Source organism: Ahaetulla prasina, chromosome 2, assembly GCF_028640845.1.
Source record: "Ahaetulla prasina isolate Xishuangbanna chromosome 2, ASM2864084v1, whole genome shotgun sequence".
Taxonomy (NCBI): Eukaryota; Metazoa; Chordata; class Lepidosauria; order Squamata; family Colubridae; genus Ahaetulla; species Ahaetulla prasina.
Genome location: NC_080540.1, coordinates 157,086,873 through 157,111,227, shown reverse-complemented (window position 1 = coordinate 157,111,227; position 24,355 = coordinate 157,086,873). Strand labels below are relative to the sequence as shown.

At 44.1% G+C, this 24,355-nt stretch overlaps 1 protein-coding gene across 2 annotated transcripts; it reads right to left on the bottom strand.

Moving 5' to 3' along the window:
* Nucleotides 1–1,070: 1,070 nt before the first annotated feature.
* On the bottom strand, nucleotides 1,071–24,355 carry WNT10B (Wnt family member 10B). Of its 2 annotated transcripts, none has more exons than XM_058169464.1 (5): nucleotides 24,128–24,355; nucleotides 22,060–22,222; nucleotides 12,073–12,335; nucleotides 6,911–7,263; nucleotides 1,071–2,622 (listed from the first exon to the last, which is right to left on the bottom strand). In XM_058169464.1, the coding sequence occupies exons 2-5, from the start codon at nucleotides 22,188–22,190 to the stop codon at nucleotides 2,164–2,166; spliced, it is 1,206 nt and encodes a 401-aa protein (XP_058025447.1). In that variant the 5' UTR covers nucleotides 22,191–22,222; nucleotides 24,128–24,355; the 3' UTR covers nucleotides 1,071–2,163. The 2 variants fall into 2 exon arrangements, with proteins under 2 accessions (XP_058025447.1, XP_058025446.1); XM_058169463.1 differs by lacking the exon at nucleotides 24,128–24,355 and adding an exon at nucleotides 23,634–23,949.

Sequence of the window (24,355 nt, the reverse complement as noted above, 5' to 3'; positions counted from 1 at the left end):
GAACCTGCTGGATTTCACCCCTGTTATTTGTATATGGTATGTTTTTCCCTTTTCCAGGATTTACCTGCAGTGGCATCTCATCAATCTAAGCAAAGCTGGCTGAGGAACTCTGGGAGTTGAAGTCCACAAATCTTAAAGTTTCCAAGGTTGGAGACCCCTGCTTTAGAGCAATGTTTCTCAACCTCGCAACTTTAAGCTAGGTGTACTTCAACTCCCAGATTTCCCTGGTTAGCATGTTAGCTGGAGAATTGTGGGAGTAAAAGTCCACACAGTTTAGAGAAACATTGCTCTAGAAACTGGCTGCAAACCTTTTTATTACCTTCTGCTCAAGACTTCACTTCTCAGACATTTTCAAACTAAGAACTACTTTGTAAGCTTATGAGAAAGCTTAATTCACCCTCAGTTGCTAATGTAGCATTTCCCCTTTTATTCTGACCCCATCCCTGGAACTTATGGGACGGCAGTGACTTGAAACAGAGACAAAATAAAGATGAATGGGGAAGCCAAATACTATGCCTATCAGGTTCTTAGTGACCTAAAGGCAGGTAAACAGCACTTCAACTGCGTGGCTAGGAGGGTCCTGAAAAACAGTCCTGAAAAACGTTTTCTTCATGGGTACAACTGCAGAAGAAACTCCTCTCCGTTACAAAGAATTCTGCAAGCATCCAAGATTGGCTTCTAAATCCTGGCAGGCCAGAAACCATCTAATACGAAGGAAATGTATATTTTGATCCAGCTAAGTTTCTGGAGTTTAACAGTGTAGGTACTGATTGTGTAGGTACCCCCCCCACCCCTCAATAGTTTGTTCTCCAGGTAATGTGCTCTGACCTCATGGAAACTGGTTTGTTTATCTTTCTATGTTGGAACCCAGCTTTCCAATCCATTTAAACTAGTCTATAGTTTGATTTCATGGACAGGGTTTTTTAAAAATAAACATCTTCTCTATCTTTTGAATGGAGCAATTTTCTAAAACAAAACTGTATATTTTTACTAATTTATTGATGCTATCGTGGATTTAAATCTCAGGATTGATCATGTAGTTACAATGCTTATCTGTGCTATACATTATACGAGTAGTGTTTGGTGTGAAAATCATTAAAATCATTTTATTTTAACCAAGAAACTAATACTTGTGTAAGTGAGAAAGGTAGTAAAAAAAATCTGTTCTGGCCAAGGGGCTCCGAAATGACTTGGTGGCTCAGTGGCTAAAACGCTGTGCTTTTCAATCAGAAAGGTTGGCAGTTCGGTGGTTCGAATCCCTAGTACAGGTCTCCTGCGTGAGCAGGGGGTTGGACTAGATGACCTCCAAGGTCCTTTCCAACTCTGTTACTGTTCTGTTCTATCTTTAATCAAACGGAAGATACGGGCTTAAGGTGGGGAACTCATGTTTACTGAGGGGAAGCACATAACATATGCAGGTTGACAAAAGAAATAGACGTAGGTTTCCCAGATAAAACTAGAGACCATCTTTCCCTCCATTAACTATAACAAACAGCTTTACAAATATAGATTAGTAAAAGAGCAAAATAATAAATTAATCTTGCAATACAGCACCCCAGTTTTAATTTTGCCAGTGGGCTGAGCTATTAGCAACAACTGCAATTTTTGCAAATCTACTGCTAATTTTTTTGCCCCCAAATGACAGTCTATTTATCCTACTATGGTAGCTGCGAACAGCAAACACCCTCCAACTAAAACTTTTAATGTTCCAAGTCCTTATATAGGAGAAGTTTTGAGGTTCCAGGACCATGCTGGTTTTAAAACGTCTCCCTTCCTTGACTCTAGCCTGTGAAAAATCTAGCCCCGATATAGAATTTTTGCCACTTTGGTTCTGTTTGTTTCTTCCTGCAGTGGCAGGACAGGATCAAGTCTATTCTCCACCCATTAAATCATATAGGGCAGTTTGCAATAAACTGAAATAGGACCAAGCTGGCGGTCAAGAGAAGGGGGAAAAAAAAGAGTATCTCTTTGAGGAATTCTTCCTTGCTGCTCACCCTCTATTGGAAGCAAATCTTCTCTTGGAATGAGCAGGTACGTTTCCAGGACAGAGCAAGCAAGTCAGCAGCCCAAAGCTCAGTCTTCTGACCACTATGGCTGATACTGCAGCAGGCACTTGTCACATGGCTGGCTGGAGCATGGTGTAAGGGGTTAGGCCTTCTCTATTCATTTGCAGACACTAACCCACTCCGTGGAAGGACACTCCTCACACTGCACATGGCAGCACCAGTGGAAACGGCACTGGCAACGCTGAGCTCGCTGCTCCTGCAGCATGTTGTGGCCGCGCCCACAGCACAGGCTGCTACAGCCATCTGGCTGCGGGCTGCTCTTGACGCAAGGGCGACCGTGGGTGCCTGAGGAACCTAGGCTCGGATCCGGCTCACAGAAGTCAGGGGAGGATTCATAGAAGATGAGGTGCTTGGCCAGGTGGGAGCTGTGGAGTCGTGGCCAGAAGGCTCCCGAGTTTCTGTTGTCCAGCCGTGAGAGTGTGGCATGGTCCATTCGATCCCGTAAGATGGAACCCACATGGCGAAAATCAGGGGCTGCTAACCAACATGTCCGAAACTGGCAGCTCCCAGAAGGGCCGTGACATTTACACCTGCGCTTGCTCAGCTCTGACACCACCTGCCAAGAAAGATCAGAAGGGAAGGTTAGCTGTAGAAAAAGGTTGAAATCCCCTGCTTCTTTTGATCCCACCAAGGAGCTGAAATTCATAGTACCTGTGGAAAGGGAGCAGAGGTGCTGATTGAAATCTATCTATTTCTTTTCCTGAGAATCCAAAGCCGGCATATATTTCATAAATTTTTTTTATCAGGCCAATCCATAATTTAGCCACGCACTTAACGTAAGAAAGCTAAGAAAGCATCAGCCAAATAGGTTGGAAGTGTTAACTCAACTGTCTTTAGTCTATGGAGCAAGCCAGGTTTTTTTTAGTCTGGAACCTTCCAGAATTCCCCTACCTTTCTAGTTGAGCTTCCAATACCAAAACAATGTATATACTCACAAATACTCACATTCACTAATAAACCGTTCCTCAAATTTTTAACCAAAAATGTGCCACTCGTAGATAAGCTAGCGCTCAAAATGTTGGCATGTTTTAATTTCCACAATTGGCTTATCCTTGGGTAATCCATATCGGTATCTATTTTTCATGGTATTTTAGTTAAAAAATTGAGTCAGCTCATCCATGGATGGGCTTATCCATGAGTATATGTGGATATATATTTTTAGAAGTAGTATTGCATACAGTGTATTCATGGATAAGTCCATCTGCAGAGAAACTGAATCCAATTTTTGGAGTGCATTTTGGCACCTAAAATTCTTCTGACTTTGCTTGTCGGAAGATTGCAAAAGGTGATCACATGACCATGGCATATTGCAACCAGCACAAATATGAACTAGTTGCCAAGCAGACAAATTTTGATCATGTGACCTTGGGAATGCTGCAATCAGTCGTAAGTGTGAAAAATGGTCATAACTCACTTTCTTCAGTCCTGTTGTAACTTTGAGCAGTCACTAAACAAACTGTTGTAAGTTGAGGACTACCTCTACCTGCAATATATAGCTTTCATGTAGACATGTATGCCACCTGCTTCTCCAACGTTTTAGAGGTTTTTGAGAGTACCAACTACAGCTGACTCTATCAACACAATATACCTGATTTTTTTAAAAAACACCTGTGAGAAGTTTCCTTTTCAAAACTTTTTGAGTAAACTTGGCATCAATGGATAAAAAGATGTGTCCTTTAAAAACTAACTTGTTTTTTTAAAAATCCCCCAAATAGGATTAAATGGGGTAATTTTCTCAAAGAGAAAAGAAGTGGAATCCCACAAGGATATTCATAAACAATCTTGAGAAATAAGCAATGAGCTGGCTGAGTTTATGGATGACACTGAAATATTCTAAGAGGTAAAAACTAGGCAGGATTGTGATGAGCACCAGAGGGACCTCTTCAAGCTGGATGAATGGTCAGCCAAACAGCAAATGGAATTCAATTTAAGTGAGTGTTAAGTGATACACGTTGGAACAAAACCCTCTAGTTTCACATTTACACTGATGGGCTTTGAGCCGTCTTCAACCAACCAGGAAAATGCTCTTGGGATTGTAAAGAATAGCTCAGTGGAAGTGTTGACTACTCTGTATAGAAAAAACAGATTTCACGCTAGGGAGAATTAGGAAAGAGACAGAATAAAAATGCTAACCCTTATCATAACCCTATATAAATGTATAGTACATGCACATCTGGAGTGAGATGTCGATAGTTTTTTGTTGCCACATTTGGGGGAAAAAATATCTTAACAGAACTGGAAAAAAATACTTTAAGAGGAGGACTCAAATTCAAACAGCTTCCCTATGAGGACAAAACCTAGTCTTCCAAATTTTTTAGCTTGGAAAAAAAGAGAGGGATCTAATAGATGAATAACAACATTCGTGGCATAATGAACAGTTCTTCACCTTGTCTCAAAATACTACAAATGCCATCCTATGAGGTGGATGAGAAGATTTAAAACAGATCACAGAAAGCACTCCTTCACATAGTGAAGAATGAATCTGCATAATTCTTTGCCACAAGACATGGTGATGATCACTTACTTGGTATTGTAGGAAGTTAGCACCCACCCCTCTCATAGAAGAATGAAATATCTTAGAAAATATTAAAAAGGGCAGAATCATATATTTCCCTGGATGAGAAATGGAGAAACATGTTTTAAGGACAAAGCAGCTCCCTGCAGCTTCCTGTCTCCCCCCACCTTTGTCAATGGGCCAGAGGCAGAAACTCATTCTCCCCATCTTTGTCAATGGACCATCATCTGCAACACAATAGGACCCATCTAGCAACAGAAATTCACCACATGGCACCTGGGAACATTACATCAACCAACAAGGCTAGCTAAGACCTCCAGCCTCTGGGAGTCTGACAACCAATCAGGATACTCTTCCTGTGCCCCGGGAAGTTCAAAGCTTAGAGAGAGCTTAAAGCCAGGGCGCGCTCAGCATCTCACCCCTTTTCTGTTCAGGAACTCAAACCATGTGATCCTATCCTCCATTAAACCATCTTTCCAAGCAGACTCCATGTTTCCAGTGTCTTTTTCCCCATTTAGAACTGAACCCAGATGGACATTTCTTCCAACAGTAACTTGTAAAGATACTAGATAATTTAATGGAGGACAGAACTATCCAAGGCAGTTGATCTTGGAGACCTAACATTTCCTCTACAGCGTAACTCCAAGACTATTTACAGGGAAATAATGGCTGGAGAGGAGCATGACTCCCCCTCTCAGAGGCATGTCCCATACATAGACTCCAAGCTCATAGGCAATGGTGCATTTCAGTTTAATTCATTCTAAAACCTATTTTATTGCTTTTCCAAGTTCTATCCATTATAGTCTCAATATTTAAAAAGCATCTATACGGAAAATCAGGACAAATCTGGAAAGTGTTCTACAATAGAACATACTTTCAGACAGGAGTCAAATAAACCCACAGTCATGTTTTTAGAAAATAAACTAATTTTCCAGTTTTCTTGCTTGAATTTTGCAGAATGCCTCAATTATTTTTTTAAAAAATATATTTTTATTGTTTACATATAAATATATTGAATATAGTATAATTGTCCTGACGTTCCACTTAACATGAAACAAAGGTAAAAACAACATATATACTATTTTAAACAGTGCTAGTGTTGTACAGTAATTTCTGACCATCATATTCTAGTATGTCGACTTATCTATCATTCTAATACCTACATTCTAATACATACATAATGTCTCTTTCCATGTCCATCTAACCTGATTCTTTCCAACTTCTACCTCGTGTTTCTAACCATTGATAGAAACTATCTCATGTAGCACAGTATTCTGTATCTCCTTTATCTTTTATTTTTAGTATTAGTCTGTCCATTTCCACACAGACTAGTATCTTCCTTATCGTCTCCTCCTCTGAAGGGGTGTTTTTATTCTTCCACTGCTGTGCATACACAATTCTTGCTGCGGTCAAGATGTGTAATATTAGCTATATTGTCCCTTTATCATAAGTATCTGATATAATACCTAGTAAAAATAATTCTGGCTTAAACTCTATATATTGTCTGGTCATTTTTTCTAACCACCTATGCATTTGTACCCAAAATTTCTTTGCCTTTATGCAGGTCTCAATTTTGGATGATGATGTATGCAGACAACTTTTTAAGCAGGTCTATAAACTTGCTCCCAAATGTCTTATTACCCAGAGGGTTGCATCGATGTAAGAACAGTTTACTCTCTCATATGAGAAAGTTTCATTTAGAGGAGCCAAGCAATTGTATTTCTGTTGGATCAGCTACTCCAAGCACACCGCCTGATTAATAGAAGCAAGCTCCATCAGAGGTTCATGCAAAAGAAGAAAATCCTACTGCTTCCCTGTATTGGGAATAAATAACATAAATAATTGTGCTAAATCTCTACATCTAATGTAGAAATACAGTAGAATTCCTGAATGGAAGCAAGCATAATTAGAATGGTAAATCATGCAGAAACACAGCAGGCAAATTTCCCTCTGAGAGTAGGTTGTTGGAATGTATTTCTCTTGCACACCACAGTGTCTCAACACATGGTTTGGGAAAAGAATCTGAATTTAGTCGAGCCACATTTAATATTATCAACTTTATGTTCTCAAACTCATCTCCACGGCCATGATAGCTGCACATTAGCAATAAACATTAAAAAAAAATTCCCATGAATTCTGAGAATATTAAATACTGTACCAGATAACAGAAATAGATTTAACTGTTACTAACACCAAGTAATGCAACTGTGGCAGAATTGTAGCAATAAGAGTTGTCTCCATGATTGCCCTTTCTCAGAGCTTTCATTATGCCACGTATTACTGACAACACTCCCATCCTCCAAAACCCTGCCCAAGATTCACATCTTACCTTTCTGCCCACACGATGACTGTGTAGCTGCATCCGGGCATGGGCATCACGGGGTTTTCTTCGTGGGTCCAAAAAATGCCGGGCAAATCTCTGGGCATATGCAAAATCTGCACTGCAGCCACCCCATTCCCAGGTGTCCTGCGGGCTAGGCTGTCCCCACAACGAAGACGGCACAGGGGGCAGGCTCTTGCCCCGGCTTAGAGACTGCAGCTGGCTCAGTTTCAGTTTCTGGTTCTCTGTGCCTTGTCTGGCACAGCCACAGCTTTGTAGTTCCCCCAGACTGCATGCAGTTGCCACTGCATGGGTCACACCAGCTGCTAGCAAGGAGAAGACAAAGGCGCTTTCCCGGAAGCCTAGGAAGCAGACACAGTGAAGAGTAGAAAGTTTTCTAGAGGTTCAAGCCAAGAAGCCTTTACATAAAAAGTACTTGTGTTCAAGTTGATGTTTTGACTCTTGGGCATTTAGGTGTAAGATCAGCAGGGGTCAATGTCTCCTTAATAGCAATAGCACTTAGATTTATATAGTGCTTTACAGCCCTCTCTAAGCAGTTTTACAGAGTCAGCCTATTTTCCCCAACAATCTGGGTCCTTATTTTGCCTACCTCGGAAGGATGGAAGGCTGAGTGAACCTTGAGCCTGGTGAGATTTGAACTGCCAAATTGCTGGCAGCCACCAGTCAGCAGAAGTAGCCTGCAGTACTGCAGTCTAACCATTGCACCACCGAGGCTCTTAATCCCACCACAATTCCTTCATTTTTTTAAAAAAATGAGGACTAGTACTCTGTCCACTTTACAACATCCTCATATCTAAATCCAAAACTGAAATAATCCTCATTTGGGGTTGAAGAAAGATGGATTGTCATCCTTTCATCAAATTAAGCATGTGTGCATATGTAACAGCTAATAATTCAAACTGAATTAAAGCTGTGGGTGGTCTCTGAAAATCTACTCTAAAACTATTTATCTTCACAGTATGGATGAGTTATTACAGCTTGCTTCCCTAAAGAACTTCTGGATCTTCCTGCCTCACTAATGCACTAATCCCAGGATTCCCTTGGGAAAAACAATTACTCCTAAATTACTCCATAGCCTAAATATGCCCTCGTCTAACAGCCTTCTGTAAGCTGATGCCTCCGGATACGTTGGACCTCAACATTTTGTAAAATCACACAGACACAACTGTTGGGCAGGCTGCACTGCAGTTGATGGGCTGCAGTTCAACACGTCTGGAGAACATCAGGTTGAGAAACATGGGTATTCCTACTTATGTTGCGTTGAACTCATTAGGACTGCTAAGCATCAGGCATGCCTAGAGCTGGTATTTTTCTTCTTGATTGTTGTTTATAAATTGATACAGACTTGCTTTATAATGTAAATTAGCCATGGTATCTATCATCACAATGCCTCTAGTCCCTGTTACCTATTAGGCATTTCCTCCTTAATCCATTCTTCATTAGTCTCCTGATGCTTCTCCTATCCCTGTGAACGCAGATGAGCCCCACCAAACTCATGACACATCAAGCAGCAGCTGACACATCAAGCAGCGGCTCAGCCCAGGTGCTTGGGTTGGAGCTTGCTCCAGCTCTTGCCTGCCCAGAGGCCTCGCTTTGAACTCGGGTTTAAATTTAGAACCGGCTCCTTCAAAGCTCAATTAATAAAAGAGATGCAAAGGACAAAAGAAAAGAGATGCCTGCCAATTTGCCTCTGGAGTCAGGTGTTGGCCACTCTTAACACAACCAAGGCAAGAGGCCTGGGTGAGGCAGCACCTGGGAAGAAAGGCAGGGGCGTAAAGAAGGGCAGCCGTGACCAGGCAGGCTTTAGCAAAATGCTCTCAGCTGCTCCCTCCACCTGGGAGACGATGCTTGCCGCCATGCCACCCACAGAACAGAGATGCAGACGGGCATCAGAATCGCTGCCAGTCACCGCTTCCCAGTTGTTGGTCCAGCTAGGGAGAAAAGGAAGCAAAAGCAACGAATTGCTGCTGTTGCTTTTGGCAGGATTCTTCTTGCTCATACCTTTTCAAGTCAGGAATCCATCATCTAAGGGTGCCTTTTCCCAACTCTACATGCGGTCAAGAGTCTTCTACAAATCACCTCTTTTTCTGAAGACTGTACCCGAGCAGTTACTGTCAGGTTTGTCCATTCCTTAAAAGGATGATGGTCCTCTTAACTTTGGCCCTCCTAATGTTGCTAAACTTCAGCTCCCAGCATTCCTCCCAGTATGGCTAATTTTATTTTATTTTATTTATTTTTATTTATTTTATTTGTCAATCATATATAGGATAACAGTATAAACGTAATTTGGATACATGAAAAGAGTAAGTAAAAATGGAATATTAGGACAGGGACTTATGCACGCACCTTGCTGGTTGCTGGCTTGCTTCCAGGTGCAATCAAGGTATTGGACCCATGGCATGGGTCCAGGCTACCATCTCATCCCAATGGGATTGACCTGTCCCACCCGCATTGACAGAAGGGGCATACTGTAGTTCCCGTCAGTTAAGGAATTTCAGCTGGGGGTTGTTGGTCCAAGAAGAGCCTTCTCTGCCATGGCTCCTGTCCTTTCAAATATCTTGCCCCTTGAAGTGAGATCAGCTTCTACTCTTTTGACTTTCACTATGGGCCTCAAGATCTGGTTCTACAAGATGGCTTTGGGCCCCAATGGGGAGCCACTAATGGAGAGGGATGCTAGGAATTGGAGTTCACAGCCAAGGATCCTCCCTCCGCAGCACAGATATGGGAACAGAGGAAGGAGCCGAGGAGAGCGAGCCAACCAAAGAAGCCCAGCCTCAGCAGCAGGATCCTTACTGACGCAAGGAAAAGGAACAGCTGCTGCTCCTATTTGGTGGGAGTTAGCAAGAAGCCATTTTGAGGTGATAGGGGCAAAGATTATTATTATCAAATTTATTTGCCGCCATCTCCCAGTTCGAAGCAATTCTGAGCGGCTCAAAGATGCTGTTTGCTGACAGCAGCCCTACAGGAATTGCATCCTACCCCTACCGCCATTATTTGCTCCTCTTCCTGGTGGAACCAATTTTACTTTCAAACTGAAAATAGTTGGCTGCATATTACAATGTACAAGGAAGGAAGAATTCATTTCAGATAGCTTAGACCAGGGGCCCCCAACTCCTGGGCCATGGCCCAGTAATTTTTGGTTTCAACGTCCAAACTGGATTAATAGTTAAATCAGGAGTAGCAACTCAAGGCCCAACTGACTATATCCAGTTTTCAGCTTTCAGAGAACATCTAAGCTGTGTTGACAAATCAACAGTTTTCAAGGGCACAATTATCCCAGATTTTGGGGGGGGGGACGGGGACAAAATCAGAAGCAAAATTGGTGCCCTAAAGCCACTGAGGCACATTATTTACTCTGTACCCTTTTAGTCACAAAAATATCCTCCTTACTCTTGATCATAAAATATCCAGGGGTGATACATTTAGCCTCATGCATTCCAATAACCCTAATCTGTAGTCCTGGAAATTTCCCTGTCTCCCCTTTTTTTAAAGTGTTACCCCTAATTCCAAAAATTCAGGGAAGCTGTTTGAAGGGTCCATTAATGGAGTTGGCATAAGTGCAGAGATGCAGCAAGTCTCTGTAAAAGGGTAAGTTATACTATAGAGTTGTTCTTTGAACCTTTTTGCCATTCTTCAGTCTCTTTATTTCTGCGACTTAATCGAGGCAGAGAAAGTTCTTCTTCAACTCCACATTTTCTTTTTGCAACAAGGCAAAAAGACTATTGCATGCAATAGCAACAGCACTTAGACTCATATACTGCTTCACAGTGCTTGACAGCCCCTCTCTAAGTGGTTGATAGAGTCAGCATATTGTCTCCAACAATCTGGGTCCTCATTTTATTGATCTTGGAAGGATGGAAGGCTGAGTCAACCTTGAGCCGGTCAGAATCGAACTCCTGGAGTAAGCAGTGAGTTAGCCTGCAGTATTGCATTCTAATCACTGCGCCACCACGGCTCTTTTAATACCTACTGTAGCATTTTAAAAATATTCCAGGAGGGGTAACTAAAAGCTAATGCTTTTAAATGACAAAAGACAGATTTCTGATTCTTATTCTCACAATACTTTCTAGGTGCAGAAGCTCATGAGCCAGGTCAGTTTAACTCCCCAGCCCTGCTCTCCCCCCTTTTAAATTTCTAATGACCTACAACATATCTTCATGAAACAAATCAAATGTTGAAAGCAATTTATATTGAAGCCTTTAAGGTGCCATGGGGGAAAGAAAGGATTTTATCCAAGAGGCTTAATAACTAAATCAGGGGTATCAAACTCAATTTCTTTGAGGGCCACATGAGGGTTGTGTTTGACCTGGGGGGGGGGGCTGGGATGGGTGTGGCCAGAATGGGCATGGTCAGCTCGACGTCACTTGTGTCTGGGGCACCTGTGGTAGCCCAAGCGCTCTGCCAGCAAAAACGGGCTCCCAAGCTTAAACTGTCTACTGTTGACCTCACCCCATTCCTAAGAGGTGTGCATAAATGCACCTGCATGCCTACCGTCCCTATATTCCTAATATTCCTTTTTTACTTACTCCTTTCATGTATCCAAATTATGTTTATACTTTTACCTGTTATCTTATATATGATTGACAAATAAATAAATAAAAATAAAAGCTATTTTTTCGGCTACGACGGCCTCCTGCAACCCTCTGCCTGAAAAGCGGAGCTCAAGAGGGCCGCACGCAGCCCTCCCGAGCTCCGTTTTCACTGGCAGAGGCACTGCGGGCCAGTCCTTCGCTGTTTCCAGGTCGGCCCCGCAGGCCAGATCTAAGCACCCTCGAATTTGACACCACTGAACTAAATGAAGACCAGCTAAACCTGAAACAAAATGTGGCAGGTTCTTTTTCTACACACAAGCACGGTCTTGCCATACCTTCCTTTGGGGTCCTTGCATTTACATTTTTAATATAGATCTATCCATGCCAAGTTGCCCAGGTATGCTGACAGTCTTCCCTGTTTTTCTGTAATCCCATGTTACTTCATTTTTTTGTGGGCACTATATCAGTAAAGGGGGAAAGGAAAGGATAGAATGGGAACCATGGGAAGTGAGAAGATGAACCAACTCCTAATTTTAGTGCCCATCCCAACCCCAAGGAAGAGGAAAGAAAAGCTTAGTCCCCTGCCCAGCATTTTCTCCCACTTAATCCTCCGCTCACCTCTCTTCAGAATGGCACTGTTAAGAAGCACAGTGCCCCCGCTGCTCAGGTCCGAACAATCCCAGCGCCTCTCTTGCAACTGGTGTTGGCACTCGTGCAGGGCAAGGTGGATGCCCTGTAAGGCTGAAGCCATCACTTCTGGGCTGCGTACACAGAGTCCAAATTGGCGCCGGGTCAGCCAGGGCAGGGTCATGCACATGGCGTTAGAATTCAGAACAGATTCTGCCAGCACTTTGGGTCCCAAGGAACTGTGGCCCAGCATTCTAAAAGAGAAAGAAAAATTTGAGAGGAAAAGAGAAAATGGGCAGGAAGCATTTTATTCCTTGCTCTCAGAGCAAGAATTAATTAGGAATGAGAGAGAGAGAGAGAGAGAGAGAGAATAGGTTCAATTGTGCAATTGTGAATCCCCTGATGTTATGGAATATGGTGGATTAAGGCTCACTGGTGCCCTAAGCACTGACAAATCATGGTGCCCCCCCCTTCCTTTATACATACTATACAAATCTTCATTGGATTTTTTTTTTTCTTTCTCAACTTTGTGGTGCCCACTTTAGGCCTGGTGCCCTAAGTACGTGCTTAGTCTGCTTAATGGTTAATACACCACTGTGAATCACCTTGGTAAATGAGAGAAAGAGATGCTCATTTGAAAAAAAATCAGACAAGAGAGGCAGGAACCCTCAGTAGCTTAATGGTCAGAGAAAGAAATGGATCAAGCAATTAAAAGCGATGGTGCAAAGTTTGTACTCTCAGACTTGCAAGATTCAGTTAAAGTAACCTTACAATCAAATGGAATTAGTTTATCTACCGTATTTTTCGGAGTATAAGACGCACCTTAGTTCTTGGGGAGGAAAATAAGAAAAAAGCTGATTGGCGGGTGGATCAGCCTCCTGGAATACCCCCAGTCAGCTGTTCCCATTTTAGCAACAGGTTCACTGGTTGTGAGCTCTGTGCCTTGCTTTTTTTTCAGTCTCTGAAACTTCTGAAACTCCATTTCAGAAAAAAAGTTTTTTTTTCTGCTTCTGAAAGCCTCCGAAACAGAGCTTCAGAAAAAAGCCTCTGAAACTTTGTTTCAGAGGCTTTTTTTCTGAAGCTCTGATTGGAGGCTTTTTTTTCTGAGGCTTCATTTCTGAGGCTTTTTTTCTGAAGCTCTGTTTGGAAGCTTTTTTTTCTGAAGCTTCATTTCTGAGGCTTTTTTCAGCCTCTGATACCTCCTTTTGACACATCCAGATTTTCACTCTCTTTTTTGGGGGGAAGAAGTGTGTCTTATACTCTGAAAAATATGGGTAGTTGTATTTCTTATCTGGTTTGCCTGGGAAGGTTGACATCCTAAATATAGCATCAACATGCCTGGTAACCACTGTTTTATCCTGTGTCCTCCCAGAGTATCAGGCTTCCCAGGTAGATCAAACAGGAAACGGAACCAGATGAGGTAATACTTTATTGCAAGGCTACATTAACAGAGTCTTACAAATCTGAAAGTATAAATCTCTGGCTATTTCCATTAACAGCCTGATACCTTACAGGCAGTTCCTTTCTGAGTTTCTTTCTCCACCTGTTATGCAACTGCGGGCTCCCTCTCCTCCCCTTGTCTAACTGTTCCCTAGGCAGCATCTCATTCCCCTGTCTCCCAAGGCCATTCTCACCTACCATAGACCAGGGTTGCCTTTGCTGCCTCCTCAGCACAGAGCTAAGGTAATTTGGAGCCATCTTTAGCTGACCTAGTTTCAAAGTAGTGAAAGGGTTCCTCTCCTGAAACCATTCTGACCACTGATACAATCTAACACGATTCATCACTAGCATGGTTGTGGGTGTGGACAAAGTTGGGATCCGCCAAAGTCCTATCAGCCGCTTTACATTGCTGAAAACCTGCCCTCAGTACAGTAGCCATTTGGGTTAGGTTACAGCCGTGATGGTGAACCTATGGCACGTGTGCCACAGGTGGCCCGCAGAGTCCTTTCAGTAGGCATGCCAGCCCAGCTCCACCGCGCATGTGCACGCGTCTCCCGCCAGGCAGATGGTCTGCCGTATATACATGGGGCGTATGTGGGGGATGCACGCACGCATAGGGGCAGGGTGCATGCTTGGGGGGGCGCTCACATTGCATTTTGGGGGTTTGCATGCGCGCCCCCCACACCCCGTTTTGGGCCTAGAAGACCTCCTGCACCAACCTGGAAGACAAAACAAATTGCAGGGGTGCAACGCGAGCCCCCCCCACATGCCTCTTTTTGGTCCTGGAAAGCCTCCTGCACCAACCTGGAAGCCAAAACGGGACACAGTGGGGCCTCGTGCGGCTCCACTGCGCCCCATTTTGGCTTCCAGGTTGGTGCAGGAGTCTTTCCAGGCCCAAAAGGGGGATGTATGCACATGCGCAAGGCACATGCGCATGGGTGCTCACATTGCATTTGGGGGGGTTCGGCCACGTACAAGTGTATTCACGTGCGCTTTGGGCACTCAGCACCAAAAAGGTTAACCATCACTGGGTTATAGGTAAGACTGGATACTGGGCGCCTACTATCTGTGTTTTTCTACAAATTGTTGATGCTACAATTTGGCAGCTCTTAGATAGGTGGTCTTTTCAGAATTCCAGGAAATCAGATATCGATCTAGGTACTTGGTTACTCACATATGGCCTGACCAGCACTTTTCAAAAATTTAACGAGGTCTTATGTACACTCTTAGTAAGTAAAGCTCTAGCACTCTTTTGAAAGACCCGTTTTTTAAAACAACAACAACATGAGTTTAGCTTTCTTTCAGGGCAGCTCTGGATCTAGGTTTAAAAATTAGGACTAATGCTCTCAAGTGAGTTACAGTGTTTTTTTAAAAAAATAAGGTTCTACTAACTGTGTGTTCTGGCTTTTGTCACGTTACAATTTTTTTTTTTCATGCTTCTGCCCACAACTGATTTTATATGGCTGTCCTTATTACTATTTTAATTACCTGGGACTTGGAATGGCACAATTTTGCCTGCTCTGCTCTAATACCACGGCTGTTCTTCATCTACTTCCAGGTGCGGCCAGCCATGGGAACCAAACTGGATTAGCTGCCATTGCTGGAATTCCATTGCAGGGCTAGCTGAAGATGCAGGTAGCTCACTATCAATGGCCACTCTGCTTTAATACTGTGCTCTCTGCCTTCATCCATGGACACACGCTTAGCTCTCTTTCAAAAAAGTGGTAGACCTGTGTTCAAAATTAGTCAACGGGTCACAGACTGTGCATCTGACATCCACCTGACAATCTGACAGGTGGATAAATGTACTCTCTCAAACGTTCACCTACACTCACTCAACTGTGTCTGACCCCTGATGGGAATCCTACTAGCAAGTGATGCTTGGGGGGAAGTAAATAGCAATAACATTTAGACTTTCACTGTGCTTTGCAGTCCTTTCTAAGCGGTTTACAGAGTCAGCCTATTGCCCCCAACTATCTGGCTCCTCAATTTTACCGACCTCGGAAGGATGGAAGGCTGAATCAACCTTGAGTCGGTCAGGATCGAACTACTGGCAGTCGGCAGAATTAGCCTGCAATACTGCATTCTAACCACTGTGCCACCACAGGCGATTCCCTCATTAAAACTGTAATGGTAGCATCAATTGCCACACTTATTACTGAAACAGAATAGGGTTCATCAGTCTGGGCAGGTGCATTCCGTGACATACTTTTCTACCAGAGCAGTAACTGATGAATATTACTTTAATATGATCATTTGGCTGTGTACAGGATCTCCAATTAAGGGGCCAGTCCCTGACTGAGTAAAATCATTCCTAACCACCAGACCAGGGAACACAACAGAATAGTTGTGATCAGCTGAAACAGCTGGTAGTAGCTGCTTATTGTGCTATGTTGTTGTTTTTAATTAGAGGATATTTATATGTATTATAAATAATCTAACCCAGCAGGAAATGGTAGTGGCTCTCTGGCTTAAATACCAAGCAAGAGGGAGAGGCTTGTGAATCAAGGGAAGGCTTGCCAGTGTAGTTATGTTAACATGCCACACAAAATGCTGGAACAGCACCATTTCTGCCTCTTTTCCCAGGCACCAAAATTCTTTCTTTTCCATGTATTTTCATCAAATTCAGATAGGAGATATATTCTCCACTTCCAGGTGAGAATTGAAGAATGAAGCTGAATTATTCTGAAACTCCAAAGACAACTGGCTAATAAATTTAAATACAGGTAGTCCTCAACTGACAACAGTTCATTTAGTGACCATTTGAAGTTAAGAGTGGTGCTGGAAAAAAGAAGGGACTTATGACCATTTTTGACCCTTACAATCATTGCAGCACCCCCTATGGTCACGTGTTCGAAATTCAGATGCTTGACAACTGGTTCATATTTATGATGGTCGCAGTATCCGGAGGAGTGGTGAAATCCGAATTTTTTCACTACCGGTTCTGTGGGCGTGGTTTGGTGGGTGTGGCTTGGTGGAAGGATACTGCAAAAGGGGAAGGATACTGCAAAATCTCCATTCCCACCCCACTTCAGAATAGAATAGAATTTTATTGGCCAAGTGTGATTGGACACACAAGGAATTTGTCTTGGTGCATATGCTCTCAGTGTACATAAAAGAAAAGATACCTTCATCAAGGTACAACATTTACAACACAATTGATGATCAATATATCAATATAAATCATAAGGATTGCCAGCAACAAGTTACAGTCATACAGTCATAAGTGGAAAGAGATTGGTGATGAAAACGAGAAGATTAATAGTAGTGCAGACTTAGTAAATAGTTTGACAGTGTTGAGGGAATTATTTGTTTAGCAGAGTGATGGCCTTCGGGAAAAAACTGTTCTTGTGTCTAGTTGTTCTGGTGTGCAGTGCTCTATAGCGTCGTTTTGAGGGTAGGAGTTGAAACAGTTTATGTCAAAAATCCCCATTCCCTCCCCACTCCTGGGGGAAGGATATTGCAAAATCACCATTCCCAGCCCACTCTGAGGCCAGCCAGAGGTGGCATTTTCTCTGGTTCTCCGAACTGCTCAAAATTTCCGCTACCGGTTCCTCCATAACCTGTCAGCACCTGCTGGATTTCCCCCCTGATCCTGGGGTCCCTTTTGTGACCTTCTGGCAAGTAAAGTCAATGGAGAAACCAGATTCACTTTAACAACTGTGTTACTAGCTTAACAACTGCAGTGGTTTAGTTAACAGCTGTGGGAAGAAAGGTCGTAAAGCGAAGCAAAACTCACTTAACAAATGCTTCACTTAGCAACAGAAATTTTGGGCTCAATTTTGTTTGTAGATCAAAGGCTGACTGTACACACACACACACACACACATTGTACACACACACACATTGTACACACACACACACAATAAGTTGACTTTGTAAAATATACAAATAGAATGAGACTATTGCACACACACACATTGTACACACACACACACACACACATTGTACACACACACACATTGTACACACACACACACACACATATATACATATTTTCCTCTTCTCTCTGCCATGAGAGAGAAGAGGACCCAGATGCCCTGGCCACCAAAACTGCTGGCTCCACTACAAAACCTTCTAGATGGTTGTATATTCTGACAGAGGGGCAGAAGGCAAACTGATGGAAGTGTGTGGGAGAAATAGGCAATGAAAAATCGTATCGCCTGCATTTTAATTTTTTACTCCACACAGGCTTCTCTCTCCACACAGAGCTGGGCTTCGTGCATTTTGTCAAACATGTGTGCAGAGTTGTAAAAAACAAACAAAAAAAAAACCACTTTCTGCCCATCCAGCCAGGCTCCACCACCTAAGGGAGAGGGCTGCACCTGGGTGGTTGAGTTTGCAGGGGGAAATTCCCTACCTGGGCCCCCTCTGGCACTAGATAAAAGCAAGGTTGGAGATCAAAAGTATCCCCCCAAGGCTCAGCACCCAAAAATGGGGGAGGGGGAGTGGAAGGATGTTCCCATGACAAAAGGCAGCGCCCCTCCCAGAGCTAAAGCAGGATGTCTCTGCAGCAGAGGGAATAGAGTAGGAGTAGCCCAGGCAGTGGGAGACACAGACATATGAATGTGGGAAAAGGGAATGGAGCCAGGTTTCCTGATGAGAAGAGGCCGCCATAGCAACCACCCAATGGACTCAGGACATCCTCATAGCAGTTGGATGTATAGCTTTACCGATTCTTGCATGCCGCGTTATTGCCATCACACATAGTATTCCAGGAAAGTATCTCACAACAACTGCATATGCTTTCCGCCTAAAGGCCTACAGACGAATTCTGCCGAAGTCCAAGCACTATCTCGCTCCTTCTCACTTGATCAAACCACCCCTGCCCAAAAGCAGTTTTTCACTGGAGACAGGAATATGGCTACGGAACATGTCACATCTGTGTTTCTCATTCATAGCAGTGGGGCAGGAGAAGCATGATGGCTGCAGCATTCAAAAAAAGCAGGTTGCATTCCTGGAAAGTAAACTACACTGAGCAGTGAGGTTTACCCTTAAGGGAGCAGACCTGTACTTGAAGACTGCATTCTGACAGTTTGGGGGTAAAAACTTGTTTGAATCCTTCCAGTGGAACATGCATCTGACTGAACAAGCCGAGGGCTATGCTGTAACTGGCTCATCGTAATCTATAATGGCTACTCATAAACCAGAGCTAAGTTCCCCAGGGCTTTTGTGATCACGCGATAAATTATGGGAGTGGTGGTATGATGGTTTCTATTTCTGCTCTGCAGAATGGAAAACGTCCACTCCTAGTATTTTCTTTTAGGGCCATGAGATGCGCTGCATTGGATTCCCTGCCCAAAAAGGGGAGGGGAGGGCAGGGGTGCTATTCAGCAGGTTCTGACGAACCAGCAGCAGAAATTTTAAGCAGTTCGGAGAACCGGCAAATACCACCTCTGGCTGGCCCCAGAGTGGGATGGGAATGGAAATTTTGCAATATCCTTCCCCCAGGAATGGGGATTTTGCAGTATTCTTCCCCTGGAGTGAGGTGGGAATGGAGATTTTGCAATATCCTTCCCCCAGGAGTGGGGAGGGAATGGGGATTTTGCAATATCCTTCCCATGGAGTGGGGTAGGAATGGAGATTTTGTAACATCCTTCCCCCCAGGAGTGGGGAGGGAATGGAGACTTTGCAATATCCTTCCCCTGCCACGCCCACCAAGCCACACCACACCCACCAAGCCACGCCCACAGAACCGATAATAAAAAAAATTGAACTCCACCCCTGTGGGAGGGGTTCTGGAGCTTTCAGTTCTTGTATACATTAATTAAAGCCTATATAGAAGCTGCAGTGAGCCTGTAAATCTCCAAAGGACCACAGGACCTCTTTCTTCTCTGAAGCTGGGAGTGTCCTCAAAGCATCTGAGGTGGGAAAAGGCCATCAGCTGACAGCACAGCTTGGGCCCCAAAGCTGCACACAGGCACAGACACACCGAAACCTCCACGTTTTCCCAAATTGTATTTTTTTTTATGGGCAAAGGGAAAAAATGGTTAAGCTATTGCTATGTTTAAATTAAAGCCGATTGAATCTCATCCCAGATCTACCCACTTTTTGGAATGCAACCCTTGACGTGCCACAAAAAGGCTAAGGGTGACCCTTGAATAGTTGTACAGCCTGAAAAAAAATCAGAAAGGGGTCATGCAAATTCCTCTCTCTCCAAAGCCCACTCACACAAACACTCCAGTAGAGAACCTCTCAAGCGCCACTGCGCTTTGCCACTTGCCTAGTCAGTCAGCAGTGGCAAGCAGGTGACTTAATGCAGACATAGTTGCCTTATGCCTCTTTCTCCGTGCTAACTGTAAAGCTTTGATTTTTCAAAATGGGTATCTTCCAAATGGGCAAGACTTAGACTACACACCAGTGGTGCTATTCAGCAGATTCTGACAGGTTCTGGTAGCGGAAATTTTGAGTAGTTCAGGGAACCGGCAACTACCATCTCTGGCTGGCCCCAGAGTGGGGTGGGAATGGAGATTTTGCAATATCCTTCCCCCTGGAGTGGGGTGGGAATGGAGATTTTGCAATGTCCTTCCCCCTGGAGTGGGGAGGAAATGGAGATTTTGCAGTGTCCTTCCACTGGAGTGGGGTGGGAATGGAGATTTTGCAAGATCCTTCCCCTGGAGTGGGGTGGGAATGGAGATTTTGCAGTATCCTTCCCTTGCCCACCAAGCCACACCCATAGAATCGGTAATAAAAAAAAATTGAATTCCACCACTGCTACACACCTCCCATTTGCTACCTGTCTGGTTAATAGGCTGGGAAAAAGTATCTTAAACAATGCTTTGTTTTCAAGATTAGAAAGGAAGGAAGCAGAAAGCGAAACCCCCATGCCACACCATTTCCAAATTTCAATAAGGTTTAAAACAGGGAACATCCTGGTTTCTCTTCTACTCTCTGAGGCAGAGGTCCTTGGTGAGTACAAGGGGAAGAATGGTGCTTGCGCTCTGAGTTATGGAATAGGACATTAGGCAATTGATCCTTCTAGTCTAGTGTGGTCACTGGGTTAGCATTCCAAGGCCTGAAGCTGGAACCTTCTCCAATCCTCAGCTTGGCCATCTGAAATGTTTTAGTTAAATGTGTTGGACCAGCACAATGCAAGTATTCCTTGATTTACAACCATACATTTAGTGCTGGTGCTGAAAAAAGTGACTTACAACAGGTCTTCTCACTTGTGACTATCACAAGTGTTCCTACAATCACACCATGAAAATTCAGGCCCTTGACAATGAATGATAGTTGCAGTATCCCAGGGTCACATGATCACCATCTGCACCCTTCCCAACCAACTTCCAACAACCAAAGTCAACCGGGGAAGCTGGATTTGCTTAATGACTTCAGGTTTCATACAACAATGACAGTTTCACTTAACGACCCTGGCAAGAACGATAATAAATCGAGTGTGACTCATTTAACAACCACTTTACTTAGCAATGGACGTTCTGGTTCCAATCGTGATCATAAGTCAAAGACTACCTGTAACCGGGCTTGTCAGAGGTGATAAAGAGTTTGAATCCAGTACTTGGGGGGAAGGGGCATTAGAGCAAGAAAGACTCTATGAATGCATAAAGACGAGCAGTCTAGAAAGTTTCACAAAAATACTTGACTTAATACTGGAGCACTGCTAATGGCAGTTGCCCATTTCAGCTTCTTTCTAATTCTTGGCTTTACAGAAGACGCCACACATGTACATCAGAAATAAATCCATAGTTATTATACACAGGGCTGTTACAGCATCTATTTTAGCCAACATGAAAATCACCCTTAATGATGGCTGCTTGCTGGTACCTGAGATGAAGAAACATGACATACAACTCTTCTCCTACATTCAGCACCAATAGCAACTATCCTTGGCTCATGGATGACATCCACCCGACAATCTGATGGGTGGATAAATGTACTCTCCCAAACATTCGTCTACCCTCTCCCAACTGCGTCCCATCCCTGATGGGAATGCGATTGGTATTTGTTGTCTTACCAGCAAGTGAGGAGGTTGGAGGATTCCACACACCTTCCACATTTCTTAACATTCCACATTTCACATTCCACATTTATTAACTATCCCCACAATAAAACGGTAAGAGCATCGTCATCCAATCTCCTTTCCCACGATTCCGCCCCCCAGCCATCTTGTGTTTAGAAGGCTATCTGTAGCATGCTCAGGTCAAGCTACAAATCTGTATCAGCTCATCCAAGAATAATGTTCACGATCACATTCTGGGGAGCCCTACTTCCTGCTTCCCTCAATTTAAATTCTAAACCCAGATTTTTTTGGCATTTAGGAATTGTGCTCATATTTAATGGGAGGGGGAGGGAGAAAAGGGAAAAACTGAGCTGAGAGTATAGCTGCAGAGGCTGTTCTCGTCCTATTATTGGCTCTGTAGAGAGGGGAAGGTGGGAAAATGTGCTTAAAGGAGACTGCTCCTCTTCAGTACTCCTGCTCTGATCCCAAAGTTCTCCAAAGTGATTTCAAAACCCACATGCTCTTGAGGCTACCTGTTCCAGAATAAGCATCTCCACACTCCCAACAGTCATATTACTTACCCTCTCCAAAGGCAGAGGCAAGCAGCAAAAAGGCAAGTATTCACATGGGGGTTCCTCGGGGCCATACTGAACTCCACCTGGATGCGTTGGGTTGGTTCTCTAGTGTGGTTGGATGACGCCCTCTCCCTCATGTCCCTGCCAGGGAGGGATGGGGGTGATGAACCTGCAAAAGGGAAAGCTAAGCACCAGGTGGAAAGCAAGTTGTTTGGAGTCAGTGGCTGAGCTCACATACAATATGGAGACTGGTAGCCCATATGTAGACAACACATTAAGCTGGATTAGTTTTAACCTTCTATATGTTTTCATGTGGTATGTTGGGTTAGTTTATTTTATCTTGTGCAAACCAACAAAAATCTAATTCAACTAAAAGTGTTACTGTATATAAAGGTAGATAACATAGAGTAATGGAAAATGGGTTGACTGGACCAAGAATGTATGTCTATGGAGTTTACCTCAATCTACTAACAACGGTATGAGGATAAAACAAGAAGAGATAGGCATTCCTTGAATTTTCAGGAGGAGGATATATATGTAGCAAAAAATTAACCTTTCCCAAAACTGACATCCTCTTATGGATTATTCTTAGATTATTGGAGTGGGGGGGACTGTTATATAATTGTATGTGAATATCTCACGGAGGCTTCTTTTCAGAACATTTGCTGTCAATGGCAACTTTTCATAAATATGACAACAAATAATAAAGAGGGCCCTTAAGGAAATAGCCCAGCCTCACCCTCCTGGATTGGAACCCCTCCAGTTTAAGTCAAATCATGGCTTCTACACAGCTTTCTACAAGCAATATCAAATTGTTGTTATTGCTGTTGACAGAAGCTCCTTTCTTTCATGCAACTCAAACCACTCATAGACTAGATTTCTAAAGAAGAAGAAAAGGAGTATGAAAGATAAGAGCTCTTCCCAACAGCTGAAAAAAACAAGACCTTAAGAATCCAAGGGCCCAATGGGATCAGACCAAGGCTGATTTTAGTCCTGTACTTTGCTTTTCATAATGCCAAACCAGATGCCCCTCAGATGTTCACAAGCAGAAAACGAAGAAGACACGTTCTTCTTTGTACCCCACTGCATCTAGCTTTGGGAGGCAGGCTGTCCCCAATCTATAACCCTAATCATGTGCACACCATCTATTCCTGAGTCCAAACTTTTTTCTTGAAATGAACAGAAATGATGACAAGTCAGAAATTCACTAGATACCAGTATCTCCTATATGATGGTACAACACACTTCTGTTGCACTTCTGCCTGTTCAACCTTATTAAAGATATAAGCGACCTGCCAGAAGAAGGGGAGAGAGAGAAAAGAGATGGGAATCCCAACAGTGAACCCAGACAGGAACCCTACCTGTCTGATTTCTTATTTTGAGGCTCCCGCAATAGCTATTTTCCTCCAGGCACCTACTGCCCAAACCCCTTTTCACAGCTCTCCCGAGACCCCCGCAGGGTAGGCTTCCCTTCCACAACCCAGAATGCCCCATTTAACAGAACCACCCCTCGCGCTCCTCTTCCCTTTCTTCTGCGGGACTGTCCACGCACAAGCGCGCCCCTGCCTCGTCAAGCTTACCGTCGCAGCAGCCAGCGGGACGCCCGGGACACGGCGATCCCTTTCTTCTCCTCCTCATCTACCTGCCCCTTCTCTGCTTCGTTCGCTCGCTCCGCAGTCACTAAAGCCTCGCCTGGGCGAGGTTTTCCCCTCCCCATCCGGGGGCAGCCGAAGCCGGGAAGCAGCTGTTCAATTCCTTCGGGTGCGGTTGGAGCGCAATGCCCACACCCACGGGCGTGAACGCTGTCCCGCCGTGGTCCCACGGGCAGTGTTCGGCACCTCTAGCCTCTCCGAGCGCAAAGCCGGGCGCGGAACCCCACTCTCCCTGCCGACGACCTCTCTGCCCCCTTGACCCCCTTGTAGGGATCTCTTTGGGGGGGAGGGTCGCTTTCTTTAGAGACCTTTGTCGTCATCGGATCCCCCTTTCCGCGGGGGAGGTTTCTGCACTCTTCCTCCGCAGATTTTACCTGGCCTTTCTCTTCCTCCATCGCTCACGTCTCAACTCGCCCGCTTACCTTTTATACTCCGAAGCCAAGCGTTTCTCTTCCACACACTACTTGCACGTTCATCCTCTGCTTCAAGTCACCTGCTCCCCACTATCCGAGGTTGCTTCGCAGTTCCTCTTCTCTCTCTCTCTCTCTCTCGGCGGTCCCACCCTGTGCACGTGTGGGTCACCCTGGCTTTCCCCTCCCTCTTGAACGGGGGAGTCGCACCAAGTCATTGAAGGGAGGCGAGATCAAAAA

Coding starts and splice junctions, on each gene's coding strand:
- WNT10B (XM_058169463.1), bottom strand. CDS start 23,691: ATGAGGAGGAGAAGAAAGGGATCGCCGTGTCCCGGGCGTCCCGCTGGC. Junction 22,223..23,633: donor TCCCGCTGGCTGCTGCGACG/GTAAGCTTGACG, acceptor TCCCTTTTGCAG/GTTCATCACCCCCATCCCTC. Junction 7,264..12,072: donor CAGTGCCATTCTGAAGAGAG/GTGAGCGGAGGA, acceptor TCTGCTTCCTAG/GCTTCCGGGAAAGCGCCTTT.